Genomic DNA, 15,157 nt, shown 5'->3' on the forward strand with positions numbered 1-15,157 from the left:
TTAACGGCCATAGTGATTTGGGATACTGTATATGGCAATTGAAAAAGGATGCATTTTAGTACAATGCAAATACATTAAAGAACCATATATGTGTACTACTGAGCATTAACATGTTTCATGGAGAAGAAGATATGAGAACTAGTTGCCTATAAGTATTTTAATGGTGCAAAAAGTCAAACTTCAGAGGCGTGTCATCGGTAACCTTTATTGGAACGTAAATGTACATCCAAGCTTAGCTGCAGGAATCTGTGAGGGCAACATACAAGAAAATTAGTGCACCCAGGGCAGGCTTAGTAACAATTACCCTTGTATGGTCGTCTACAATAAACATTAGTGCTGTCAGAATGAATGATTAATAAAAAAAATATATATATATTTGTAACAGCACCAGGAAGGTAACAGGATCGATGGATCGTGTACCAACCAATAGGGTGTCGGAATGGTGTGTTTATACTTCTCATCCAACCACAATCAAGTTTTCTCCATCCTGATGGCGCAATTTATCCGGTTGTTTCTTATGTTTTTGTTTTTTTTGAATGACAAGCTAAAATAAAATAGGAGTAACGAGGCTTTTTTTTCAAATGCAAGGAGTAGAAAGTACAGATAATTGGTGAAAATTGTAAGGAGTAGAAGTAAAAAGTCGGCTAAAAAATTATTAATCCAGTAAAGTATACTGTAGGGTAACAAAGTATTTGTACTTCATTACTTGACACCGTTGGTCAGCACACAAGAAAGTCATCTGAGTCTGTGTGACGTTCATGGACATCAGTGATTTTATTGTACATGAAAACAACAGTACACTGCTTTTAGCTACTTAGGCTTATATTTTATCTTAAACCGTATATTGATGCTACAGTGTAGACACTGGATTAATAATTAGGTATAGCAAATTGTGCTTTCTGGAATTAATAATCTTATCTTATTTGACGTCAGTTTATTAATATAACCACAATTAAATCTCTGGATTTTATGGCGTAATATTCTCCCGAGATGACAAACTTCTTAATTACCTGTTTTTTTCCCCACAATAATCTTGCATTTTTTAAAATAAATTATTATCCAATAAAATGTTATATTAAATGCTTGATAATTATAATAATATTATTTCCAAAGGCAGGAAAGTCTAAAATGATGTTCTGTATCATATAACAGTCATAACGTTAGCAGATACCTATAGTAAAACAGGAAACAGTCAAAACTCAATCCGGAATCAGCGGTTTCCAGTATGACCAGATTAAAATTGAAGGTTTCTTAACAGTTCCTTTAAATGTTGAGTGAAGGTTTTATTGTAAGATGAACCTAAATCATTTAACCTGCCCATTAGATGACAGATAGGCATACAGATAAGATAAAAGAGTTAAGAGATAAACATGTCAGTAGGAGTGATATTACAGTATTGTGAAGAAACTTGAAGAAATGCATTGCTCAAGAAAACCTTAAAACTTTATTGATCCTAGAAGCAAAGGGCAGGATTTAGAGCTTTCATACACACACGCACAACAGTTTAAATAGAACAACAATAGTCTTTAACTGGAGGGAGATTATATTGTAACTAGGGCTGGGTGCACTCTCAATGTACACATGCAAACTATGTACCTTTTGTTATTTTTTACCCTTTTATATATAAAGAGCATGTAGTGCATGCTTGTTAAAGGTGCACTTTATCCATCAAAAATGTTAAACATTAATGTTACACAGAATAAGGTGTACCACTCCAAACAGAAGGCCAAGTAGACTTTAGAACAATACCACTGTCATTATATTTAAGAATGTCTCTGAGAAATACAGTAAGACACTGTGGCGGGTAAAATAATTGTTACTGAATTATTATTAGGTCAGTGCAGAAAAAAATGCATTAATGCAAGCATTAAAATAATATTATTTAAAGAAACTTGCAGGACATGATCTGTAGGTAAAAAAAGGGAAAACAATTATATAATTACATACCAAAACAAAAACAAAAGAAAAAAGAACTGTGTCTAGTTGTGTTCAGTAAAACTAATCAGCTGATTTATTTATAAAATTAAAATTGAGATTCTAAGGCATTTCACATTAATTATTGACTTTATTTCCTGAATTACTGCTTTTTATAATATTTTTAGAATATAGAAACTTTTTTTTTCTTTTTTACTTTTGCATAGCACTGTAAGAAATGTTATTGTTGTTGCTGGTTTTGGTTGTGGTGATGTCCTTTCTGCTTTAACATCAGATGCCCGTCCTTATGCACCCCTTTCATTTTTTATCCGGGCTTGAGACTGGCAATTTGAGTTACAGTAACTTTAACATCAGTAGTGATTGTGTTGTGAAGATTCTACACCAATACTTTGTTCAAGCAGGACTTGCAACATGATTTATCTTTGTTCCTTAAACTCCAACCATAAAACCGTAATCATATCACCGTGAAGTTACGTGCAGGTCTGCAAATGTCTCTTTAGAAATAAATCCACTGTTACTTCATCCCATTCCTAATTATAAAGAGCATGTAGCAATACGATGAATAAGTTTCACTTGATAGCAATAAGGTGGATAAGTTTCCACCAGGTCTTAAATCTATGTTTCTTTTCTGGATATTTGCAAGTAGAGCACATGTGAAGCAGTTGCCAACGTCCTGCTTGTTTGACATTATAAAAACGTTAAAAGGTGCCAATATTTCTGGCAAAACATGCAAACACGAGCTTCATTAGTAAGGCCAGAGGTGCATACATTTTTTTTTATTTCCTTCACAATAAATTACTGTATTGTAGTACAAGAAAACTACTTCAACTTTAATATTTTAAAAAAAGGTAACTGAGCTACCATGGAAAGTGGTAGAGGCTTGGCCACAATGGGTACAGAAACATTATGATACTTTTTCTCCAAGTAATATTTGGTTAAATTATTATTGCAAACGGAGGATAAAACACTTCACACACTGAATAGCAAATAACAATATTTTACAGACATACACAGTTTAAATACATTAAAAAATTTGTGCATAACAACAGTCGGTCATTGCATACCTACTGCATAATCAATATCTGTGCAGTGTTAACATTCCCCTTCATTTTTCCTTTTTCTTTTTGGTTTACATTGCTAAAGTAAAAGCAGTATTTGGTGTCTAATCTGACCAGATCCTCGAGCTTGATAATAAGCTAATATTTGGGATCATGAGCATTAGATCATCCTGCACAGCGATGCGTGTTCTCAGCATTGATATCAAGAGCTGTCAAGGTCAAATAAAACTCTGTTAGAGTGAGCTGACATGACACAACTCAGCTCCTACTCGAACTTATGTGGTCAAGGAAAAAACATGTCATCTGTGGAAGGTGAGAAAGAGAGAGAGATTTAGTACCTTTTCAAATCCTTCATGTACGGTAATAATTTATTTGAATAAATTTATTGTTACAGTTGCAATGCTATCAGTAATGCATGAGTGTGAAAGGTTTAAACCCATAAAGGATTCAATCTTTGTGAATATACTTCAGTCAGATGAGTCAGTCTCCCTATATTAATTAAATACAATGTGTCAATTTGCAATTAAGAATGAAATGTTTTTTAGACACATTTTAATTGTTCTAGGAAAGGATATGAATCCGCTGACTCAGTTCTGATTCAAATGCTTAGATAAATATCTGACTCAAAGAGCTGACTCAGATCTGACTCAAGGACTCTAATATCCGGCTTAAAGTGCTAATTTGGTTCTGAATCAAACACTCATGGGAGGACTGTAATCTAACATAAAAGTCCAATTCTAAGGACAGATTCAACAGATCAAATTGAAATTATATTGGTGGTTATTTCTGAAGCTTTAATGTTTTTTTTATTGGTACTTGTATACAAAAATACATACAACAATTTCAGTGTCTATTACATTTACTCAATAGATAAATGAAAAATATACAGTATATATATATAAATATTTACCTGACTCTACCACCATCCTTTGTACATTTTGATAATATGTCGCTGTTCGAGTTTCTGGATGAGTTCATATTCAACTCCCCCTCTGTGTACACCCACATTAATGGACAGTTTATGCGTGTGGTCAAAGTAATGGTACCATCGTCCATTCGAACTGGCCCCAAATCCAAATACATTCACCTGCAGTCGTAAGAGAGATGAAGAGCAAGACTGTAAACATTCTTTCCTCAGATACATGGACATTGGCCATTTGTAATTAGACTATCTCAGTATTTATAACATATATTGCCCAGCCAAATAAAACGTCACCTCCTGGATTTAACTGAGGAAATAGGTACAAGCCTTCCAAATTATTGAACCGTAATTAATGCAGTAAATCACTTCTTAAACACCTGTTTAAGAAGACGTCAAAAACCTTTGGTCGTGATAAAGATCTTACTCTGTTTCAAAAGGGTATGATTATTGAGCTGCATCAAGCAAAGAAAACAACTGAGGAGATTGTTGAACCAACTAAAATTGAGTTAAGAAATGTCATTATTAAAACCTGGAAGGACAGTGGTGAACCCTCATCTTTGAGGAAGACATTTTGTCAAAAACAAAAATAATAATTGTGTTTTGGGATCATCTAAAAACTTGGGGAAATCAAATAATAAAAAACATTGAAACCCATGGCCATGTTTAACCGAGAAAATAAGAGCATTTCTACATAGACAATGGTATGGGATTGGGACTAAACAGCTGTGAAGCTTTAAGAAAATCACTTATTAGCAAGGTTAATTAAAAGAAATTAATTATATTATGGTCACATGTGGATTGGTCATCACATATTCACATATTTCAGACCGTGGCCCCGTTGAAAATCATGGGAATGTGCTGGAGAAGGCTTTACACAGTGGTCTGACTCCCCCCATCATCAATACAAAATCTTGGAGAGAAATTAATACGACTCTCAATGTTGTGACATGACCGCTGCTTCTTAGTGTGAAAAGGAGCCAGGTGAGGTGGTTTGGACATCTGGTAAAGATTCCTCCAGGATGCCTCCCTATGGAGTTCATCAAAGGACAGAGAGAGAGGGAGAGCGGAGACAGAGGACTAGATGGAGCAATTATCTCCAAACCCACTTGGGAAAGCATTGAGATCCCCCTGTTGGAGTTGGTTGAGGTGGCCGGGAAAAGAGATTCTTTCTATGGGGTTCTAGTTAAATGGATAGTAGAAATCTCAAGTATTTCTACCAGAATCCAGACTTCCTATCAGAAATCTGAAACTAGCTAAGTGAAACAGTGAAATGTTATTATTTTTCATGTAGATTCATTCAAGGGTTTAAAATCCTTAAATAAGAACGTATGGTAACCCCATGGTATGTCAAAATATACAGTACTAAAAATCACGCATCTCGGACGCTCATGTGCTTTTGTCGATAGGGCCCAGCTCCAGACACACATTTTGCCAGTGGGAAAAGGAAGTTGCATTGTGCAGTTGTTGTTGAAAATGGGTCTCTCGACTTAGGAAAAAGTATTCATAGTTGAATATTATTTCTACTCATATGGACGTGGTTGTGAATGGGGACAGAGTTTTAAAAAGGTGGCAGAACGATTCCTTTCTTTACCAATCCCATTCCCCAGGTCTTACACCACCTGTTGCCTACGTATGGGGAATGCTGGATGAGCTAAACTGAAGCATATGTAGTTTAATAATTGATTGATTGATTGATTGATTGATTGATTGATTGATTGATTGATTGATTGATTGGCCCAATACAGCCCCAAATTCTCCCGGTACAGCCGTAAGTCTATGCTACTGCAAATATTTCACTTATAGTTACCTTAAGGTCTACATATAATAATAATAATAATAATAATAATAATAATAATGTTTTTACCTCATCACAGATGTGCAGGGCTATCATGAGCATGATGATGCCAGTTGATGGATATTTTCCTTTTTTCTCCAACCAGTTTTCATAAACGTATCTCATAAACTCAGGATTAATGATCATCACCTTAAAAAACAAAATAGGAAAACCCTTTAATTTGGAACGAGCTGATACACATGAGCTACTGTAACTGCCATACTGTATGCTCTAGCACTATTGCTATCATTTAAGGGGTGGCTTTTTGTTACTTAAATCACTTACAGCCTTTTTCTTTTTTTTTTACGATAAACATCTTTAATGTCAGTGCTTTGTAACAGTCACTGGCCAAGCTTGAAATTATTGACAAGTACCAGGACTTGGCTAAAAAGCTTTTAATTTGGCGGAGTTGTCGCTGTGTTCGTCAGTAGTGTTAGGATGCAGCAGGAACCTTATGATCTTCATTGGAGTGTGACGGGGCCTTCCTTAGTGAGATGCATATCATATATAATATATCGCTATGTACAGACCCTATTGTACTCAGGATTGGTAGAGAGGAAGCCACCAAGTAACCCCCAAGTATCTAGGTGAACAAAGTACAGAGGTTGCTCAAACCTTTATGGACTCTTTCTTATAGTGTAAGTAGAGGTAATATTAAAGTGTGCAGCACTTACCTTGTCTTTGTTTGCTTTTATTGTAGGTTTCACCGTTCGATATGTACTAAAAACAAGAATAAAAATAAAGCATGACAAACTTGTCATTTACAATAAAAGAAAAAGAAAATGCTGGAAATGAAAGGAAAGAAAAAAACCACCCTATGCATCTAGCTTCAGGTTATGTCCATGAGCTCTCACCGTGTAATGTTTTTGTGGGTGAAAGCACTAATGAGCCACTGCAGATCCAACACTTTAAAAGGCAGGAACACTAGATGGGTTGATGGGTCCAGGTCTGTGGCGCTTTCCGGATAGAACGCTCTGTGTGTGGTCCTGGCCCCAACATCAGTCTCGTAGCCCTTCGTTGGAGCATGATTCATCCTGTGACAGAGGTTAGACAAGGTTTAGACATTTTACAAAAACCTGGACAGACAGGTTAATGGAATTAAAGTCCTTCTAGGAAGTCATTTTAGATATACAGTAAGGTGATTATCTACCCTATGAGTAATACAAGATTATAATAGCACATATCAATGGTTATTACCTCTAGGATTATTTTCAATTAGGAAAATCTGGCAGATTGTAGAGTTAGTACTGTTATCTATTCCACTTTTAATTTGAAATAATATTGCTCCTATACATTTTCAGCATCTGTTATTGATGGAATAAGAACCATTTCAGAATACCCTCCTAAATCACACCCAGTTTTAGTTTTCATTTACTGTAAACTGGAGCTGTTGATTATGCAACTTACCTGTACTTCCTGCTTATATTTCTAGCTATACGGACACTCAATCATAACACCAAACAGGACTAAACATTCTGATCTGATATAAACACACATGTGCACACTTAATACACTTTGGTAACATTTTGTATAATTGTTATTATATTCTTATTCCATATTTTATATTTTTTATTAAAGTACTCTATTTTCTTTTGTATATTCGCAGTTGGACAAGCCTTTCACTGCGTACTGTGTATGACTGTGTTTGTGACAAATAATATTTGAATTTGATTTAAAATTTATCCCTGGGGCATCTACAGTACAGTATTGACATTCTTCTGGGGTATGAGGTAGCATGTGAAACTTCATCCAGTTAGTGAACTGTGGATATTGTGAGCTACTGTTGTTGTCTGTATTGTTCTTCTTAATCCTCGACAACCTTAAAAGGAATAATACAATCTGTGCATTGTTGCCACTATTGGTTATTTGGCAGAACCGATTATGTGCCAGGTTAGAGCAGGTATCATCGTTGCCTTACAGCTCTACCTTGCTCGAACCTGAGCTCAGGCTGCCACCTGTATAGAGTTTAAAATGTTCTATCTGTGTTTTATGGGTTTTCTTTGGGGTTTTCTGCTTCTCTCCCCTACCTTCCAATACTACATGCTGTTACAAAAGGCTTACATAGTGCTGTTATAGTTAGTCCTGCCAGAGTCTCTGCTTGCACTCTACACTAAATATACATTCACATTATACATTATGTGACTGCGACCATCCCTAACTGTTATCTCTTCTCTTCTGCTCTCTTCTCTTCTGTTCTCTCTCCCCCCCTCTCTCTTCCATCTCCCTGTCGAGCTACACATGTCGTTCCTGAGCTGCCAGTGATCCAGACCCCCTCTGCCCTCCGGACCTGTCTGACCCATCCTGGTTCCCCGCTTCTGGTTGGAGATCTCGTCACATGGATGCCTCGTGTGTCTCTTTGGGATGCGTCTGGTGTCTGGGGATGGTTTCAAACTACCATGAAGATGGTTTTGGCCTCGACTGATGTTGACAGCTGTTTCTCTGAGGATTTGATTTGGCTGCAGTTGCTCGATAGTTCAGGCTCTGTAGGAATTTCCTATGAGTCTACCTGAGCCTCCAATAACTACCTGAATTTCATATTAACATCAATTAACATCAACTGTTATGCTGAACTGCCTGCCACCTAACACACAGTATGGATGCAGATCAATTCCTGCTCTCCGTTTCAGGATGGGTTCCCTGTTGAGTCTGGTTCCTCTCAAGGTTTCTACCTATTACCATCTCAGGGAGTTTTTCCTTGCCACTGTCGCCTGCGGCTTGCTCACTTACATTTTATACAAACGTAAATAATTATTTTGATCGTGTAAAGCTGCGATCCAGATTTAAGTTTTTACACCACAGCACTTTTTAATTTCCCCCTTGATTGGTCAGAATGTGTCTATTACTATAACAGCAGTCCTGACAATAGTTACAGAATGTCATCATAGAAAAACAGTCAACAATTGGATTGCCATACAATGATGGGCTCGCCATTGTTGATGATGTATCATGCTCAGGATATTTTTTTGTCCTTACATAAAGACTGTTACTCTTAGTGAGCCCCATCAACTCACTAACAGTCTTATCTTGTTCTGTGGAAGCTCTTTGGCATGATTTCATTAACTGTATATGAGTAAATAGGTACAGAGATCAGATAAGTGGGGGATTTTCTTACCTGAAAACAAAGTCATGAGCATCTATTATAGCACCATAGTGAGATCCCTTCAGGTTGGCTGAGTTTCCAACCACAGCACAGGTTCTGCAACGGTCAGGACTAGAGTCATTGTAGTATTGTTCATCATGAAACAATGAGAACAGAGGTTCCACAACTTCACTGAGCTTTCCTGTTTTGGATGGTTGGAGTTTCTGTCCAAATGAGAAAAAAAAACAAAATGTACATCTGAATAAATAAGTATACAAGCTCACATTAACCAATTGTCTATTGGCTATATATACTGAACAAAAATATAAACGCTTTTGTTTTTGCTCCCATTTTTTATGAGATGAACTCAAAGATCTGAAACATTTTCTACATACACAAAATAACCATATCTCTCAAATATTGTTCACAAATCTGTCAAAATCTGTGATAGTGAGCACTTCTCCTTTGCCGAGATAATCCATCCCACCTCACAGGTGTGCCATATCAAGATGCTGATTAGACAGCATGATTATTGTACAGGTGTGCCTTAGACTGGCCACCTGTAAAAGGCCACTTTGAAAGGTTCAGTTGAATCACACAGCACAATGCCACAGATGTCGCAAGTTTTGAGGGAGCGTGCAATTGGCATGCTGACAGCAGGAATGTCCACCAGAGCTGTTGCTCATGAATTTAATGTTCATTTCTCTACCATAAGCCGTCTCCAAAGGTGTTTCAGAGGATTTGACAGTACATCCAACCGGCCTCACAACCGCAGACGACGTTTAACCACACCAGCCCAGGTCCTCCACATCCAGCATGTTCACCTCCATGATCGTCTGAGACCAGCCACTCGGACAGCAGCTGAAACAATTGGAGTGCATAACCAAAGAATTTCTGCACAAACTGTCAGAAACAGTCTTAGGGAAGCTCATCTGCATGCTCGTCGTCCTCATTGGGGTCTCGACTTGACTCCAGTTCCAGTTCCTTGACGGATTTTGACAGATTTGTGAACAATATTTGAGAGATATGGTTATTTTGTTTATGTAGAAAACGTTTCAGATCTTTGAGTTCATCTCATTAAAAGTGGGAGCAAAAACAAAAGTGTTGCGTTTATATTTTTGTTCAGTATATTTTTTTGTTATTACAGAATTATGAATTATAAAACCCTATCCTACTTGCATTTTGTTTGACATGGGAGCTACAGTATATAATACTCATTTCATGGGTTTAAATACATTAAAACACAAACGTGAAAATTATTACTCATGCTCCCAGAACCACTCTTTCTGGAATACGTCCCGTACCATCAGGAAAGGAAAACTCCATGGATGTGATAACCTGGTTATTCAGTACATTGAGGGCATCAGCTGACTTCATTTTTTGCTGAGTCTAGACCTGAGCAACTGAAGCAACCCCAGATCATAACACTGCCTCCAGAGACTTATATTTTTTTCTGATTAGTCCGGCTATGATAGGCTCCAGGCCTCTGGGACCCTGACTACAGGATTAAGCGGTATAGACGATGAGTGAAAGTAAGTGAGTGCTATAGTTTCTACTGTCCACTATTTACCATGTAACTTCACCAAATCTTTAAGTGATTTCAGATCATGCTTGTTCCATACTATTTTTCTGATCACATTTCCTTTGTAAATTTGATGGTTCAGCACTATCCATCCAAATTTTTAATAGTATTTGAGCAGTTCTTATCCTTGCTTGTTGCAGGACACTTATTTGACTCTTCCGACAAACAGTAACCTTTATTTTCACAACCACGGTATGAGTCTCCCGACATGAATGTTTAAGAAATTAGAAGCTTCTCACTGCATCAAAGAATTGTTTCAGCTAAAATACATCAATCACTGCTCTAATAGACATTCTGTGTAGGCAGTGTAGCTCTTCATACATGTCCCATGTCTCTCTCTCTCTCTCTCTTTCTACTTTAGTACATGCATCTTTCTCTGATTGATTGTTTAACAGTGTTATTCTCGTCTCCATTGGTTTCTTCCATTATCATCCATGCAGTGGACCCATCCCTTTCCCTTCAGCCATACACACACCCACACACACAAACTCCATAAGTAAAATCTGGGTGTTTTCTTTACACTTTAGCTGGAATGAATCCAAACCTGTACAGGTGGCTTTTTTATGTTTATTTTTAAACATGGTTGAAATGACAAAGACCAAAATTCCAGAGATTTCACACTAACCAGAGGGATTAAAAAAATAACTAGTTGTGGGTTTGGTCCTTCTCAGGTAAAAAAAAACTTAGCTTGTTTTTTGTCTTTGCCATTTTAAATTACAGTTTCGTTTCATTGTATATTTGTGTGAGCACATTATAATTTGCATGACAACATATAGGTTGGCATCAAACATTTTAACACTGACATTTTAACACTGATCAGCCACTACATTAACTTCATTGCCAGGTGAATTGAATAACCCTAATTATCAATTCTATACCAGTAAACTGTCACAAGTACCCAATACTTATTTATGTCTGTCGGATCACATACAGTAGAAAAGCAAAAACTGATGAAAAACGCTAATATTGTAGTCTGTGTATAAACATTGTAAAAAGTCAGGATTTGTCATTGAGATGTGTGTGTTCTACAGCTCACCCTATTCTGATCTCAGAGTGCCTCCATTACATTAGTACTAGAGAAAATTATATGCATCTACCATAAGTACAATGTTGAATTACTGTAGTAAATAAAAATGACTGCATCTAACATTCTAACAGTCACAAATTCCAAGAGCAGTAACCTGAAACTAGTAAAGGCAGAATAATCTGTTGGCAGAGTAAAACTGGCCCATCTAGCTGAACAGCAGCATCCGGAACTATGAACTTAGGTAATAAAAGAAACAGTTGGATTTAAAGCATATACAGGTTATTCTTGAATATTGGGACAAAACATGTTTTTAATAGAAATATACTGTATATATATTATTTTTTCGAAAAACTAAATATAGTGTGGCGTGGGCGGGGCGGCGGCTGACGACCAGCATGCCTTGCGGGGATGTCGGTGTGTGTTCACCATGTTGGGGAAAGGTGTTTGGGTTGGTGGCTTCGGCCCTGTTTGTGTGAGGGGTGTGTAACGTGTGAAATGTGCTCTAGTTCAGGCTGACGCTGAATTAGAGGTAGGCTCCTGAGTGAAGGTGCTGCTCATGCCATTACCGGCTGTATGCTAAATAAAGTACTCCCAGCCATTGCATTGGGTAGCAAATAAGCTCACTCGTCTCTCCAGCATTCTTCTCGGCGTAAAAACGCTACAATATATTGTTGAACGGTTTGGATGTGTGTTACAAATAAAAACATAATTAGTGCATTACAGGATTTAGTTTTTACTAAAAACAGTTAAATTGTAAACCTATTAATAAAATGTTCCTTAATGTTACAGTAGGTAATATAATGTTTTGTTAAAAGTACACTATTGTGAGAACAATTTATTTAAAAAAAAAAAGGCATGAGCACCAAAAATTCCTACTTGAAGGTGTTATGTGTTTTAATCTGCTGAATGCCGATAGGTTGGAACAGATATGAGGGGAAATGAGGTTGCTGATGACGTGTTACATAAACAATGTTTTATTGTGCAGTAACAAATGGTTTACTGTGACAGGATACAAAGTTTCTAAATACACAAAAAACTGGTTTTTCATGTAACAATCTCAGCAGCAACCTTTTTTCCCCACTTGTCTGTTCAAACCACACAGCATTAGACATCAGCAGTATGCTACGGTAATCTCAGCCTGATCATCTGTCATAATATGCACCTGTTTATCACTGGTTCATGCTGAGTGATTCATAGGTCACTGTGGCTTAAAAAACTAAATACATTCCTTTTAAAACTGTTCAGGTACAGGGACTGGACTTGAGAACTGAAAGACAAAAACTTGACTAAAAAATTATACCCGATAAAGCCTAAAGAACTGTTCCTCAAGACTGCATTAAAATACTGTACAAGTGTGGCTTATTGGAAGCAACATATGAAACAATGGGGGGTATATACTTTTTTATGGGGGGGCTCTCATTCATCAGTCTTCTTATCAGGAGGGGAAAATCTCCTTAGTTGGCATAAGTTCTAAAATCTAAAGCTGAACTCAACTCTCTCTATATATATTTTTTTTGTGCCAATAAAAGTCTCTAATGTATTTTGTAAAAAATAAATTTAAATTTTTTTTTCTTCATATTGCTATTACTGTCAAGATCTTCCGGGCGAGATAATCTCAGCTAGCACAAGGTGTATTCTGTTTAGCAATACAGAGTTCCACTAAGGGGATCCTCAGGTTTAAATGCAATTCTTACAAAATAATAATAAAATAATAATAATAACAATAATAACAACAATAATAAATAAATAAATGAATAAATAAATAATATCATTAAAAAGAATATTTGACTCTTGTCCAAAACTTGTGTGCTCATGCTGATCTTTGTTTTTATCTGCTAGATAGTAAATGGAATGCAGGAGAAGCAGTACGAGTCAGTGTGAAAACGTTTGGAATGAGGATAAGGTTCACTTCCTTTGCTCTATAGATTACAAAAGTAATCCAAACCCATAAACCCCCTTACAAAAGTACTTCTTAATTTAAAAAGACAAAAAAAAAAATCATTTAATTGATTTATGTATTATTAATGTTATTGTTAATTTAAACTTTGAAAAAGAATGTTTAAACATTCTTTTCATTTTTCAATAGTGAACACTGTCTTTGTCATGTGTTTGATCACATGATTAATTTGAAATTCAATTATATAATACTTATACATACATTTATTTCCCTAAACATTTTAGATCATTTTATTGTTTATTATTATTATTATTATACACTTTGACATTTTATGTCATCAATATTTGTATAAAGTTAATTATTATTATTATTATTATTATTATTATTTTATTTTTATTATATATAAATCTCTTAATGTATCTTTTTTTTACAGTAAAGTATGTTGTGCATAATAAAACATTATAAACAATGTTAAGTAAAATAATAATAATTATTATAATACATTATTAATCTGGTTTTATCTATTCCTATATTTCTTGGTCTTTTGTATTAATAACAGATAGAAAGTAAATAATAATCATAATAATAATAATAATAATTATTATTATTATTTTTATTATTTTTTTATATAATAATTATTATTATTATTATTATAACTTACCATCCACCAGGTAGAAGTGAGCTCGCTTAGGTTGCTGTTGGTCCTGTTCATAAATTTTGGCACCCGGCTGTCGTGGAGCCTGCTGAACCACTGGTCCTCGCGCGGCTCCATCACGCACCTCATGCACCCACACACCTTGGTCTCGCTGCGGTGGAAATCCTTCAACCTGAAACTGAAGTCGACCCGCACAAACAGCAAGAAGAAGCTCATCCATGCGGCCGCGTAAACCACACGGACTTTTAGCTGCATCCTCCAGGGAATCCGAAATAATTTTAACATCATTAAAAAATTATAATAATTATTAAGTTTCTACCCTAAACAAACTGGACCACTGGGCATTGTGCAATTTGAATGGAATGCGTTTAGACTTTGTATCCAGTCACACCTGCCTCCATTATCTTTCTGCTGTCATGGCTTACACCCAGATGATCTAACATTTTTATTGATGATGGACCACGCCCCAATCAGGTTTCAGCACCAATCAGATTCAAGGCGAAGAGCACAGTGGAGAAGATGTGATAAGAGGACATGCTGAGATCATGATGAGAAGAGAGGGGAGGACGTCTGATGTCACTGCTGAGGGCGCATCCGATCTATTGTGCAAAAAGACCTCAGAGCTGTCCGTCTGCATTCCCACATAAACCACTGAAAGGCAACCCGTGGTTTAAAAAGCATACGTACACACACACACACACATTTGCATTTTGTTTCATCTAAGGTGACCTGGACGCACCTTAACTCATGCAAATACGCATGCGCTTTCGGAGTTTCCCGGCTTGTGCATTAACAGAACTCTTCATACTTGGCAGACGAACCTATCCAGAGCGACTTACAAAAGTGCTTTCACGTTTCCACCACTGGATAGATAGATCCTTACACTGGGTTCCCAGGTTACTAAAATTAAATCCTCCGGAGACCCGGCTCTACCGTCTGTGTATTTATATATACAGTAGGAAGACGTTTGGTAAGCAAATTATACCTACTGTATCAGTCCTGATATGAGGACGGTACAAGGATATACAGTATAGAGACAATGAAGTTGGGAGACAATGTCATGTCCTCATATGAGTACATTCGGGTCGACCCCCGCGAAGTCGCAGTTCAGAGTTTGCGGATTTTTCCTTAGAATCTAACTAATAATTCTTCGCATATTCATATATAA

At 36.4% G+C, this 15,157-nt stretch overlaps 1 protein-coding gene across 2 annotated transcripts; it reads right to left on the bottom strand.

Annotated features, from left to right (window-relative positions):
* Window positions 1-2,696: 2,696 nt before the first annotated feature.
* On the bottom strand, window positions 2,697-14,434 carry LOC128513217 (CMP-N-acetylneuraminate-beta-galactosamide-alpha-2,3-sialyltransferase 2-like). 2 transcript variants are annotated; one of them, XM_053486919.1, is made up of 7 exons: window positions 13,996-14,418; window positions 8,862-9,052; window positions 6,604-6,783; window positions 6,424-6,469; window positions 5,780-5,899; window positions 3,904-4,080; window positions 2,697-3,296 (listed from the first exon to the last, which is right to left on the bottom strand). In XM_053486919.1, exons 1-6 carry the CDS (start codon window positions 14,275-14,277, stop codon window positions 3,910-3,912), a joined length of 990 nt encoding a protein of 329 aa, XP_053342894.1. In that variant the 5' UTR covers window positions 14,278-14,418; the 3' UTR covers window positions 2,697-3,296; window positions 3,904-3,909. The 2 variants fall into 2 exon arrangements, with proteins under 2 accessions (XP_053342894.1, XP_053342902.1); XM_053486927.1 differs by lacking the exons at window positions 2,697-3,296; window positions 3,904-4,080; window positions 5,780-5,899 and adding an exon at window positions 5,991-6,332 and having other exon boundaries at window positions 13,996-14,434.
* Window positions 14,435-15,157: the final 723 nt, after the last annotated feature.

This window comes from Clarias gariepinus, chromosome 2 (assembly GCF_024256425.1).
Source record: "Clarias gariepinus isolate MV-2021 ecotype Netherlands chromosome 2, CGAR_prim_01v2, whole genome shotgun sequence".
Lineage (NCBI taxonomy): Eukaryota > Metazoa > Chordata > Actinopteri > Siluriformes > Clariidae > Clarias > Clarias gariepinus.

Coding starts and splice junctions, on each gene's coding strand:
- LOC128513217 (XM_053486919.1), bottom strand. CDS start 14,277: ATGATGTTAAAATTATTTCGGATTCCCTGGAGGATGCAGCTAAAAGTC. Junction 6,470..6,603: donor ACCCACAAAAACATTACACG/GTGAGAGCTCAT, acceptor TCTTGTTTTTAG/TACATATCGAACGGTGAAAC. Junction 5,900..6,423: donor TAAAAGCAAACAAAGACAAG/GTAAGTGCTGCA, acceptor TTGTTTTTTAAG/GTGATGATCATTAATCCTGA.